General features: G+C 41.9%; 1 protein-coding gene across 6 annotated transcripts in view; it reads left to right on the top strand.

Moving 5' to 3' along the window:
• The window catches only part of LOC122934420 (utrophin-like), a 616199-nt gene extending 604241 nt beyond the window's left edge, over window positions 1–11958 (top strand). For 5 of the 6 annotated variants that reach the window (XM_044289864.1, XM_044289866.1, XM_044289867.1 and 2 more), the window contains 4 exons: window positions 732–840; window positions 4262–4348; window positions 10189–10211; window positions 11709–11958. In XM_044289864.1, the coding sequence (XP_044145799.1) occupies window positions 732–840; window positions 4262–4348; window positions 10189–10211; window positions 11709–11807 (318 nt within the window). In that variant the 3' untranslated portion in view covers window positions 11808–11958. Of the gene's footprint in view, window positions 1–731; window positions 841–4261; window positions 4349–10188; window positions 10212–11654 lie in introns of all 6 variants that reach the window. The other variant, XM_044289868.1, reaches the window with a different exon arrangement.
• Window positions 11959–14002: the final 2044 nt, after the last annotated feature.

Raw genomic sequence — 14002 nt, forward strand, 5'->3', positions numbered from 1 at the left:
AATTTCCGTGGTATCGATGACCTCTTAGACCAATCTATTCTGTTACAGTGAATGTTGCTATATTTGTTTTTTTGCTTCCTACAGAATTATTAATGTAATATCATGCCACAAGCACAGTGTATACTAATAGACTATTGGGTGCTATGAGAGCGGTAAAAACTACCAGTGCAGTGAGCGCCCCCTAGTGGCAGCCACAGACATATAGAATTTAGTCGTGTATCTGGATAGTTGTGGGAAGCAAAGCCAGAGACCAAGAGCTCAGGAGGATGGAGCTCTGGCCCCTAAGAATTGTGGACCTATTTATATCAAATTAAATTAAACTATAGTCACACATTCCTGCCCAAGACCACCACCATTATACCTGTCACAACCCTAAACCATATTGTAATGAACTATATATAATAATATAATGGGACGTGTTACCACTGTTAACCCCGTCACTACCTTTCACCACCACAATTACTAGTTATTAACCACTATGCCACTGTAGACCATATGGGAAAACTAACTACTTAACCTCCCTATGTAAAAATGTGTATAAATGAGTAGAGGGGAAGTAGAGGAATGTTGCTGCCTTTGTGCCCTTGCCTTGGAAGCACACCGTATGCCCCTATTGTATATTTATATGTATATATGCAGTATTTTCTTGCTATCATGTGATTTATGTATATACCGTTTTATTCTGAATGAGATTGATTTGTAATTTGTGCTCTGTTTTCCTTCCATTCCAGCCGGAGTCCGAATCCAGGGTTAATGGAGTCTCTTTGTTGGTGTCGCAGCAGCCGCCAGCTCCGAGATATTCGGCTGACCATCATTACAGCTTCCAGCTTCAGCAGACAGGTGGGAAACAGGTTTACTAGAATGATTTATTTCCCACACATTAACAGCAGCTGTTGTCAGAGGAACCCAAACGCTTACAGGTTTTCTAATTGAGTTGGACTATCTAGAGATTAAAGCCAGTCTTTTTCAGTCTTCTCTGAAAGTGCCTGTAAATGAAAGGGTTATTCCACAATGAAAAAAGAAAATTATAATGCTCCACTCATATCTGGAACTCGTCTCATCCTATGCTGTGGGTGGGCAGCAGCTCATCACTGTGACAATCTCCATCCAGGAGTTCACTGCAGTCAGCTCTTGTTAACCCCTTGCATAGAAAATATTCCCTCACACAGCGTCAGCGATTCCAATATGAATTTAGTAGTAGGAACAGATGAATGAAAGGTGTTTGGACCGCTTCACTATGAGATCACTGTGCCAGCCCTGAGGAAGGGAGCAGGGAAGCTACTGATCATGCTAGTCCACCGCTGAATACGAGAGAAGGTGGACCAGAATTTGAGCTACAGGAGAAAGAGTAGGGGGTACTGCCAGAGATGTAAATGTAATGTACATGAAAAAATCTAACAATATTTTTATTGAATTTACAGCACATTGCAGTAATACTCCATTTGAAATGCCTCCATTTGTAATACTTTCTGAGAGATAATTCCGTTAAAGTATATTTAGTTCAGTTTACAGCTTACTGTTACATTGCGGCTGATTCTGATGCAAGAAATATCTTCTCATAATGCAATGTCTCAATGTCTGCAGGATTTATTGTTCTTAATGACGCTGTTAAATAGATATATTAGGGGGAATTTATCAAAGTTGTATGGCAGTTTTTTGGCAAACAGATTTTTTCTTTTGCACAAGCTTCATATTGTGCAGAATTGTGAAAAGAAAAATAGAGTTTCCCCTACTCATGTTACTTTAAAAAAAAAAGTGTATGGGCTTAGGGGAAGGGGGTGGTATCTTCTCAGAAAACTGGCATAAATGAGAGTTAAAATCTACACCCAGGGGTGGACTGGGAACTTAAAGTGGCCCTTGAAAAAATACTAAAAGTGGCCCCCGTTTTGTTGTCGGGTTCAAATTGATTCAAGGCAGGGCCAGCAATACCATATTGTGGCACATTACATTATACCACCCCAACAGAGCTGAATATCACAGTCCTTCATAAAATACTGCCAGCAGAAACAAAATGCATCTCTATGGGAGGCTGTGAGGAGGGCTTAGGTGGCCCCTGGGCATCAGCCCACCAGAAAGGTCTATGGTCAATCCGCCCCTGTCTACACCAGTTTATATCTGTCATGGATGTAAATGTTCAGAAATCTCCTTAGTCACCAATAAATCCATATAGTGTGAAACAGTATATTGAAAATCATGCAGATTATAGAACATTAAAAAAGAAGTAGAATGTTCCCTGTATACTTCCTCTCTATTAATCATCCACTCCTGATAGTGACTTGAAAAATAACATCAAAATGGCACTTGTGAAAGCATCCTCACCTAAAGCTACAGACACACAACCTTAGTTTGGGTCTGCGACCGATTCGCATTTTTTGCAGACATACGCGGACCCATTCGTTTCTATTGGCCTTCAAAAAATCCGGACAGCACACAAGTGTCATCCATGTGCTGTTTGCAGGGGGGGATTGGCTATAGACCTTACAGTGAAGTTTCCCGGTGGGCCAATGCCCAGGGGGCCACCTTAGCTCTCCTCGAGACAGCCAAATAGGTAATGATCTGACGTTCCTCTCCTAACTCTTGAATTCAACTGTATTGCCATCATCAGGCAACTGGCCACCACAGAGGGGCAGTTACTAGGGAGATATTTTGTGCTCCTGGAGCATTGTTTTGTGATCCACTGTGATATAAATTGCTGCTGGGACAGTATATTGTGCAAACTACATGACAAAATAACGTGGTCTCAAGAAGCAGGAAATGCTCAGCACCGTATGCAGTTATGCATCTATACCCGGGGGAGCAAATCCTGCACATGTGGTCCGTTGCTAATGGCGATCCCTAGCAAAAAATGCATTCAATGGAGGATGCCCGCAGTGGACCACAAGTGGCACAAAAACATCCTACACCAGATAACAAAATGTGTGGATGTAATAGACTATATGAAATAAACTTTTACACAAATAGGTGCACTACTGTGGTGGATGCAATCAACAAAATCTGACTAAACCATCACACTAATGTTAAAATGAGACTTTAGCCAATATATCCTTATATGAAGGACATACCGGAGCACCACGCCAAGGTATCTCAGGTGGCACGGGACCTAATGCTAACCTACCTGTGCCGTATGGGCAGTACCAGGGGCCAGTAGGCAAATTACAGGAGCGTAAGGTCCGACTCCCAGCAAACAGCTCCCCGTTACCTCCAGTGTGAAACCACACATTAGTATATTGTGACAGTATATTGTGCTTCGCTGTAATAGTTAGCTCTACTCGGGTGGTATTATGTGCAGCAATATGGTAATGCTTACCCCGCCTACTTGTGTTTGCCCTGCCTTCTGTCAATTTTGACCTGCCTACAACATGGGGCCACTTTAGTTATTTTCCAGGGCCACTTTAAGGTTCCAATCCGCCCCTGGCTGTCTGCCTCCATGTGGCTGTTCTACAAAAGATAGAACATGTTTTGCAGAGAAGAATATCCAGTTATAGTGAACAAAATGAATGTAAATGGCCTGGTATCCATATTTTGCAGATCTGCAGTTTGCGGACTACAAAACGGATACAGTCGTGTGCATGTAGCCTTAGTCTGATGGATAATGCATTCCGTTATGAGCTCCTGGCAGATGGGGGCTCATCGCTACTGTTTAAAGCATTTTTTTATTTTTATATAAATAATATGTTATATAACATATCTCATGTTCTCTTCAAAAACAAAAACGCGACCAATGTTTATAAGCTTTATGGCTCTAGTTGTTGCATGTAGAGAGAGTCACTGGTCAACCCATTATTTCTTACAGTATTGAAGCGAAATAAAAGAATGAGAGTAAAATATTTTCTTTATTTTCCTGACATCCTGTAACTTCATGTAATAGTGATAAAATTGTGTAAAATATGCATTTTCTGTATGCCTGCAATTGATGTAAGCCAGCATTTGCTTTTGTTGTATACTTTTCCCTTCTTCAGTGAGATATTACAGATTTGTCTGCAGTGAAGTGGAGCAGGGCAATAGATTACATAGATACTTCTTGCCCACCACTCTTGAGATCTAATTATTGTTACTGAGCCCAATAGAGTAATTTTAATTTTCCTCCAAGCAACAATTATGAAGTTTATGCTGGAATGAATCTCATTGTAGATATTAGCCATGCATAGCAGATGTTTCATCATTAACATAGCAAACCACTGGAACGCTGATAGACTTCAGTTGAAGGTTTTTTCTTACATTTCATTTCTGACTTCTATTACTGTGATTAATGTATCCGCAGATGACGTGTTGTCTGCACCGCAGAACACCAGCACAGACTTAACAGATGTGATGGAGCAAATAAACAGCACATTTCCACTCAGCAGCTGTAAGTGTTACTGGGATTTCATCTATATCAGGTGTAACATTATGGACAAATTTTTTTTTAATTATTATTATTGCATTCCCATTGTAACTACTGATTTCAGAGGAAGGAAATGTCAAACCAACCATAAATTCCTTAATTTGACAAAATCTAATATCTGCTTTTCTAATATAACTTCATATATTAACTTTTAGTTTTGTCCAGGCTGATTTCTCGCCACAGTAATATGGGTTAAAATTCTGGCCCAACAGTGCCTCTAATGACCTGAGCTACCAGAGTAATGGTCCCCTATGGTAGTGTTCTTCAACTCCAGTCCTCAGGGCCTACCTGCAGGTCATGATTTGAGAATATCCCACAGAATGAATACCTGTGGTAAGTCCTGATGTATTGACACTAATTATATCACCTGCTCAATACTAAGGAAATCCTGAAAACACGACCGCTAGGTGGGCCATAAAGAACTGGCTTTGGGGAACACTGCCCTATGGCACTATTAGTTAAGGTTATTAACTCGCAAATAGGCCAGAATTTGCAGATGCATTATGGCACATAAATGCAAGAAACTTTTTTGCGATTTCGCACATGGGATGGGTTACAGACCGTAACTTAACTTTTTTAGATACCAAACAAATTTTTCTTCTGATTCTGATTCTTCTGAGCTGTTTTGAGTACCTTTTATATTATAAGTTCTACTGTTGTTTTGCTAGTTGTCAATTGTACAAAAAGATCCAAAAAATATATTCGTTGAATTTTTAGTTATGATAATTGAACTACAAAAAGTGTTTTGGTTATTTCATATATAATGCCTAATAGTTTTTATTATGTTTTTCCCTCTAGTAGTCATAAAAAGATGACTACTGATGGACATTTAGATTTTATGTTTTATGTTAGTCTCCTCTGTAACTGGAGCATCCACTGGAGCCCCCTAGTGCCTAGTCCAATGGTCTGTGATACAATCAGTTTGAACATAAATCACATGCTTGTGGGGTCCAGAAGAGAATATTCTACAAATGAGAAGATAGAAGTGGTAACTAACTGCTTCTATATTCTCTTCATGGTGTCCAGCTGTCCCTGACAATCTAATGCTCAGTCTGTTCCTGGTCGATTGCAGGAGTAGAGGCTTTAAAGGGGTTTTCTGAGATATTGATAACCTATTTTCAGGGGTCCAACTCCTGGTACCCCTACCGTTCAACTTGAAATGGCATAAACGCACAGTGCTGTACATTTCTTGAATGGGAGTGAGCTGCACAAAGGCCAATAAACTTAACATCACTGTCCTAGTAAGAGGCCTCTTCAAACGGCTGACCCGGGAGCCCTGCCAATCTGATATTGATGACCTATTCTGAGGAAGAGTCATCAGTATAAGACTCTCGGACAACCCCTTTAAATCTGCACCATACATTTATAGTGCTTAGTTTAATGCCTAGGACCATGTGCTGTACATTTTTGGTGCTTGTATTTTTTGTCCTTAATTGGTTAATATGAAGCAATGAAGGTACTGAATGTGAAGGAGAGACAGCAAAAAAAAAACAAAAAAGAAAACGTAGAAATGCTTTTGACTGATGTACACTTAGCCAATACAAGGACGCTGAAAAAGTCATCTCCTGCTCTCAAGTCTCCTTCCCAACTTTTTCCAACAAACCAACAAACCATAAAGGACTAAAAAACAGTCTTAAACTGAGTTTGAAAAGCAGTAAAAAAAACAACAACTGACAGCCGTGACATTGAGAAATGAAGCTCGATAATATCATATCTCTAGAGTCAAGATGACAAGGCAGGTTTATACAGTGAAATTTCTCAATAATAAAGGGGAGAATAATTTACCGAGCATCAGTGTTTATTAAAAAATACATAATGCATATGAATGCCTGACGTATATTTCATTAAATGTGGCTAGCGGATTCACAAAACGAAGAGCTAATGTTTGAGATGATGCATTGTCGTAGATTACTCTAGATTAGACATTATTTTGTTTGTCTATCTGTTGTCTCCCATGGCAGGATATATGAATTCTGTACAGGTCATTGGGGTATAAAGAATGCAGATATGCTGCATAGTGAATACTATTAACGTACATATTGACAAAATACAGAATTTTCCTCCCAGTTCTCCAGGCTGGCAGGGTTCCTCTTGAGGGATGTTAGAGGGCAGCACAATGTGCCTACCTGTTTCAGTGGCTATAAATCTGCTCATATTATTTAATGGATGACTGGCTCAGTAGATAAAGTATTTGGGTTTCACAACAGGCTTTTAACATTTAAATTCAGCGGGTAGAGTTTCTTGCTGCTTTGTAAAACTATTGACACACAAATTGATTCCTTTGTCTTTGGGTTACACGTGACTTGTGTTTGCATTTATGAGTCAATATAATATAACAAAAACAGAGACGGGTTCACACTGCGGTCTTACTAACCCTCGTACTGGTGTAAAATTGAGAGATTAGCCAACATATCCTGCTTGGAGGACATGTTTGAGCCCGAGCACCGTGCCAAGGCTTCTCAAGTAGCTCGGGACCTAACGCTAAACCTACCAGGGCCGTATGGGCAATACCAGGAGCCAGTGGGCAAATTACAGGAGCACAAGGTCCGACTCACAGTCAATCTCCCAGTAACCTCCAGCATGTGACCATGCATACGGTGGGAGGAGGGAGAGAACTCTGAGCCCCACCCAAGACTGGCTGATATAGCCCGGGCCTCACATGTGCACCAGAATGCTGCCTGTGAATGGAAATCAAGGCACATTCAGACTAGGAGTTTCTACACCTCCAAAAAATGTATTATACAAACTACAGATTGGCATGGTATTAAGAAGCAGGAAGTGCTCAACCCCATATGCAGTGGTGCATCTATACAAGGGGGGCAGATCCTGCACTTGTGGTCTGCTGCTAATGGCAATCCCCAGCAAAAATGCATACAATGGAGGATGCCTGCAGCGGACCACAAGTACCACAATGGACATCCTACACAGGATAGCAAATGTGTGGATGTAATAAACAGTAAAAATAATAAATTACAGGAGCACAAGGTCCGACTTACAGTCAATCTCCCAGTAACCTCCAGCATGTGACCATGCATACAGTGGGAGGAGGCAGAGAGCTCTGAGACTGGCTGATATAGCCCGGGCCTCACATGTGCACCAGAATGCTGCTTGTGGATGGAAATCAAGGCATATTCAGACTAGGAGTTTATACACCTCCAAAAATTCTCCATTGTATGCATTTTTGCTGGGGTTTGCCATAAGTGCAGGATCTGCCCCCCTTGTATAGATGCACCACTGCATATGGGGTTAAGCACTTCCTGCTTCTTAATACCACGCCAATCTGTAGTTTGTATATGAGTCAATATACCATCAGGCACAGATATTTACAGCCAGGGATGGCCTAATGCAGTGGGTCTGAGACCTCGTGTGGACTCCGTATTTCTATACAGGATATTTCTGTATCTAGTAAAATATTACTCTGGGGCGTAATGGATACATGTGGATGTAAGGCGGTGGAAAATGGCGTATCCTTCACAGGCAGGAGGATTTTCAAATGAAAGAATTTGGAACCAACTATTTGCTGCTCCAAAGGTGGTGGCCTGCAGATAAATTTCGAGAGCAAAAGGGGCTGTCCAGGCTCTAAGAATTAATGGCCTAATTATAATAATTGATGAACTATTGTTAAGATGGTTGGGCGTCCAGATTTATGCAGTCCCATCGTCCATCTGTTCGAAGTGACCACGGCACTCATGCACTTGCTGTATTCACGTGCTGCAATACCAAGCATAGCCATACAAAAAATATTGCAGTATGGCCTTCAGTATGGCCATCCATTAGATTGGTGGGGGTCCGACTCTCAGCATCTCCACTGGTCAGCTGTTTGGTATTGCAGCTTCGTCACATTCAAGTGAATGAGTGCACATGACCCCTTGAGACAGCTGATTGTTGGGGGTGGCGAAAGTTGGATAATCCCTTTGTGCATCATGAAAACAGTACGATTACCAATAGAGCCACAGGTCATGTCATGATTTGCCGTATGGTGTATTTGCTATGTTATGCTGACAAACTTAGATCTATTACATTTGCGTATTAAGGAGTTGCTAATTGTGACTAAAGGTATAAGGGTCATGTTGTGCTTACCACATACGGATTGCAATGGGCTTTAATTAACCCCCTCTTGACATGCGCAGTACAGGTACCGTGCACCCAGAAGGGAGTTAACGACCAGCGTGGTACTCTTACAGCGCACTGATCAGGTGGGCACAGGAGCTTGTTAAGTCTGTATTACACAGATTTTTCAGCAGATGATCACTAATGAGCATTTGGTACGAACGTTCGTTACCGATCATCTTGCAGTGTAATACTCGGTCATCGGGTAATCCAAATCTTTTGACATGTTAAAAGATTATCGTTTGCAGGCGGCAGATTGTGGTGTCTAATGACGATCTGCTGCCGGCAAACCACTATACAGCATGGAGCCATGCAATGGAATAGTGATCACTCCTCCCACTGCCGCGGAGGAGATCGCTGCATGTAATAGCAACGGTCTCCTCCACCAGCGAACAGGTGATTGCTTGGAGGGAAAGCTTCCCTCCTGACATCGGGTTCTGTTACACAGCCTTTACTGACAGCCAGGCCCCTGCTGTAACCACTGTCATCAGTGAAAAGAACGGTGTCAGCGGTTTACCCCCTTGCATGCCCCAGTCAGCAAAGGGTTTAAAGAGGGAGTGGGCTCCTTCTTTCAACCCATCGGCTCCCCTTGATACAATTGTGGGTTGCCATGGCAGCTGGAAGCCTGCCAGCTATGGTCTCATAGGCGAACTATCATTGTGAAACTGACAGTTTCAATGCAGTACAACCATAGTGACCATTGGCACCCCGCAATGAGAGCTGATGGCGTCAGAGAGGGAGCTCCTTCCCTCTGTAAACCCCTTAAATGTGGTGGTCAGCATTGACTATGACATCTAAGGGGTTAATCCGCTGGCATCAGCATTTTCACTGATGCCAGCGGTCACAACAGGGGCTCAGCAGTCAGTAACGATGGGGCAAGCACAGCTCTTGTGCCTCCCAATCAGCACACTGTACGGCACTGGGTGGCACGTCACTGCCCGCAGCGCCATACATATACAGTGCTGTTCTAGGGATTAATGCAGAATCCTTGAGGCAACACAATTGGCTTTAATATATAAATGGTTGGGTATACAGTAGTTATTCAACATGTCACCTAACTGGATCAAAAAACCGTCTCTAATACCCCTTCTCCTTTATGTGCTCTGTTCCTCTTTGTTTTTTATCATATGTGCAAGGTCTTCTTCTGTATATTATATGTCTGGCGAGGTATTTCTAGTCGTTTGACTTTTATCAGTGTAGAGAGTTTTCTTTTCTTAGAGGAGTCGATATGTTACATCTTTTATATGAAAGGTTACTCCATCTTCGATTAGCTGAGATGCATTTTAATATTGCTCTTTTCATTACTCATTGTAAATCCCTCTGCCTGTCTGCTCTGACGTACCAGGAATGGCTCTCGCACCACACATTTAATCATCTGAAAGGTTATGCTTTGTGGTAGCAGATCTATATGGACTTAAGGAGATCTTCTAGTTTAGAGCTGGGATTGGTCCTGAGCAAATGTCAAGTTTACCACACCAAGTGCAATATATATTTGTCTAGCTCCATTCAATCTGTGTACAGCAAATGTGTCATTGAAGAATTATGTGCTGCTAGCTTTATTGGCGCACTTAGAAATAATCTGCGCTTCTTTTCTCATTTTCAAAGCCGCCAAACTGGTTGTTTACAACATGGCTGATCTTTAATGCTTTGTTCTTTCGCTGAACACTAATGGATTTTTCTATTAATATTTGCAGCGAGTGTTTCCGGAAGACAGCAGGTACGATTAATTTCCAGTTTACCTACTATACAATAAAAGGTAAAGCAAAATATTTTAGTCTGTGTGTTAAGCGGATATTGATTGATGATTATTCTTTTTTTTACAATACACTTAGGGGGAGATTTTTCATCCCCTTACGCTAGAAAAGTAGCTTTAAAAAGTTGCAAGCTCTGTGTTTTTAAATGCAACTTTTTGAGGAAAAAAAAGTGACGCCACACTTGCCACTTTTCTAAAAGGAGGAGGGTTAAGGGCAGGGAAGGGGCGTGACTAACAGTGATGGTCAGTTCGCAGTGTTTGCCAGTGAACACATGCAGGCTGCCATCTTTAGTAAGGTAGACTCGCCCATCCGGCGATGCACAAGTATGCCCTTAACTGTGCTGGGAGCCAGTCTGAAATCAAATGCGGTCACCGGGAGCAGGCAGTTCCGAGAAGAGCCCGATGAAGGCCCCCGGCGGCTGTTCTCGGAACTGCCTGCTCCCGGTGACTGCATTTGATTTCAGACCGGCTCCCGGCACAGGTAAGGGCTTACCTGTGCATCGCCGGATGGGTGAGTCTACCTTAATAAAGATGGCAGCCCGCATGTGTTCGCTGGCAAACACTGCGAACTGACCATCACTGGTGACCAACACCCGAGGCAAATTTATCTTTATTTCCACCAGTTTTCTGACACAAATGAAGCCAGCTCTTCGAGCTGCTGTAGATTTCAATCCATAGATCTGTGCTGTAGTTCCTTGCAAAGTGGGTGGCCGGCAGCTTTACTGTGCAGGGAATTGGTGAAGGAGGGCTGTGGTCTCTTAATTCTAAGAATCATTGGGGTCCTGCTAGTTAGTAAGTGATATAACATGGATGGAATAAAGCAGAAGTTCCTCGTGAAAGAACAGTATATGGACCCCTTTCTTTCTAATAGTAATTAGTTGCAATTCATTACCTAATTCTTTACCTAAAACCACCATACACATTAGTATATCATTGGCCAAATCTTCCAAGAACGGTGAGTTCTAGAGATATTGAAATATGTATGGGGAAATCCCCAGACAGATTATATCTTGGGAGAGAAGGATCAGGTGAACAGATTTTTTTTTTTACCCCATCCTTTTTTCTCTCAAGAGATAAGTCACTCCTGGAAGTGATAGGTCATCAATATGAGATTGGCAAGGGTCCTCCTCCCTGCACCCCCACTGATCACCTGTTTGAGGAGGCCGTAGCGCTCCCATGAGCTTACCAAGCTCAGTGCCATACACTGTATAGCTTGGTATGGCAGTGAATAGGACTGTGCTGGCCCTAGGCCAGGTGACCAATGAACAGGATGTCACCTTGCCTAGGAAGAGGCCTGGGTGCTCACAGAGCGCCACATCCTCTCCGTAGAGTTGATCAGCAGGGGTCCTGGGAGTCATCGACATGTAAATACCAGAGAACTCCTTTAATATATTTTGTTTCTTGCAGGCAATGTGAAGGAACCATCAATGAAAATGGCTGTTTTTTGTTTTTTCAACGCAGAATCCCTTCTTACAGCAGCCAATGAAAGCTTCTGTTCTTGAAGAATTGCTTAGGACTGGAGAGCATTCTGCGTGTTCTACTGAAGGCATACGACACTGAATACCCAAAGATGAAGATGTGTTTTTACATCCTGTCTATTCTCTCTTTATCTTCTCTTTCTATGCAAATGTAAATTACTGATCTGTGGAGTATTTGGTATTTAGGTATACATTTGTATAAATGCGTATAAACAATATTAAGAAAAGGCAAAGGGAGGTTTTTGCATTTCTGTGGTGTCTTTTTATATATATATATATATAGAAAAGTGTAAATTGACTCCAGTCTGTGGTGTATTTGATACACTACACATTCCCTATACACATGCGGCAGCTCAGCTGAACGGTAATGTCCATTGTATGCCTTATAAATCACCAGTTTATCAATTTGTCAACACTTAAGTAGTTTCTGTGTTTCGTGCTAACATCATCATCACAACTGGAGGCCACGTTGAGACATCTTAAAGCATCTACTATGATGAGCATAATTGCTAACAGTAATGAATATTATAAAAGATGTTACATCTATCTGAACCCCTAACACAGTACAATCCCACCTCCAGTCTCCGACTGGGATGCTTTAGACCCAGTCTACATGTATTCAAGACGTCCTCTGTGAGTTGCATTGTACACTTTGCTAACCTTGCACACGGATATATCATGAATAGGTCATTGTGAATCAGTCCATAAGAAATATGCCCTCTGCAATCAAAAAAGTCTTCTACTGGGCCTTTGGGATGCATTATTGTGAGGGCAAATTGGTCAGTTGAAGGATCCTCAGGTTGGCCAGTGCGACCCTGATGATCCCTATATAACATTCTCCTTCAGTTACATTTCATTGTGTACTTTTACAAATGTGTTTTGGGGCCTAGCTGGGGTTCCAAATAAAACCCAAATCCTATTATATGTATACCACTTGGTATTAGCCACTAATGTCTAGTTCTAACTAAGTAAAATACCACTGATGCTCATCAGCAATGACATGCAATACACTAAACACTGACAGAAAAAGTCACTGGGCTATATTTATTCTAACAGTAGGCAGTTTTACAACAGGGAGGATGTACTGATCTGGCTAACTGCACATTTGGCGCCAACTCTATATAAGGTTTACTCTATAGTTAATTAATTTTGACACTAATCAAGCTCTATGGAACAGTTCATGCCAAGAGTAGGAAATTAGCATGTGCTCTGAGCATATTTCAGCGCAGAGTCGTGAGCTGTATTTTCTCATAATAGATCTATTTTCTGGGAGGCTGTTTGCCTTTGCATTTTAGTTGATAACATAATATTCCTAATTAAAGTTAGCAATGCTATATTTCCATTGTGTGCTCCCACTAAATAGCTAGGCATGAAAATGGATTTCTGTTGGTGATGAGATGGTGCTGGTGCTCAGTAAAGCTTCATTCACACGTCCATGTCCGTGCTCAAATCTGTGAGAAGGTGGTCAGGGATGCATCCGTTTTTTGCTGTCCGTGAAGGATCCGTGTTGGGTCCGTTTTTTGCTGTCCGTGTTGCATCTGTGTTTCACTGTCACTAAACAGCCGAATTTTTTTTTTCAAAGCATCTCTTCTTAATGATCTGTAAAAAAACGGATGCAACACGGATGGCATCCGTGATATAGATAGAGCTAAAAACACTGACCCACGGACCGTGCTAAAACACTGATGTCTGAATACACACATTAAAGTGAATGGGGACGTGTGCTGTCCGCGGAGAGAACGCGTGCAGCACCCATCCGTGAAACACTGACGTGTGAATGAGGCTCAAGTTTTATTATGTTACACATACCCCTTGTGGCCCATTCTGCTATAGACTTAAAGTGCATTACGTGAATTTTTCACTTTATATTTTGGAGCTGTGACCAGGCTGCTCTCATTTCAAAGCTTGTGTTGACATTGGTGACTTATTCATTATTCCTCAAGACCAAATCATTTAAGTCCTTGAGCATTTTATGATAGAGGAACTTGAGAGATGACAGGGTAGCGGTTCCTCTAGCGAAAAGTTGACTGACAGTAAGTGGAAATCCCATTTTTAAAAGAACGGTGTATTTTGAGCTATATTATAATTCCCAACAAGAAAGTGAATAAACCAACACCCCCAAAATATATATAAAAAGGGGCACAGGTGCACCCTACCTTGTATTCAGCATACGGCTTAATGCACAAAGACGCAGGTGAACGGTGAGTACATGAAAGTGTAAACTGCATAACTGCTATACTTACTATATGGGGTGGGGGGGGGGGGGGAGGCCAGATC

The sequence above is a fragment of the Bufo gargarizans genome, chromosome 4 (assembly GCF_014858855.1).
Source record: "Bufo gargarizans isolate SCDJY-AF-19 chromosome 4, ASM1485885v1, whole genome shotgun sequence".
Lineage (NCBI taxonomy): Eukaryota > Metazoa > Chordata > Amphibia > Anura > Bufonidae > Bufo > Bufo gargarizans.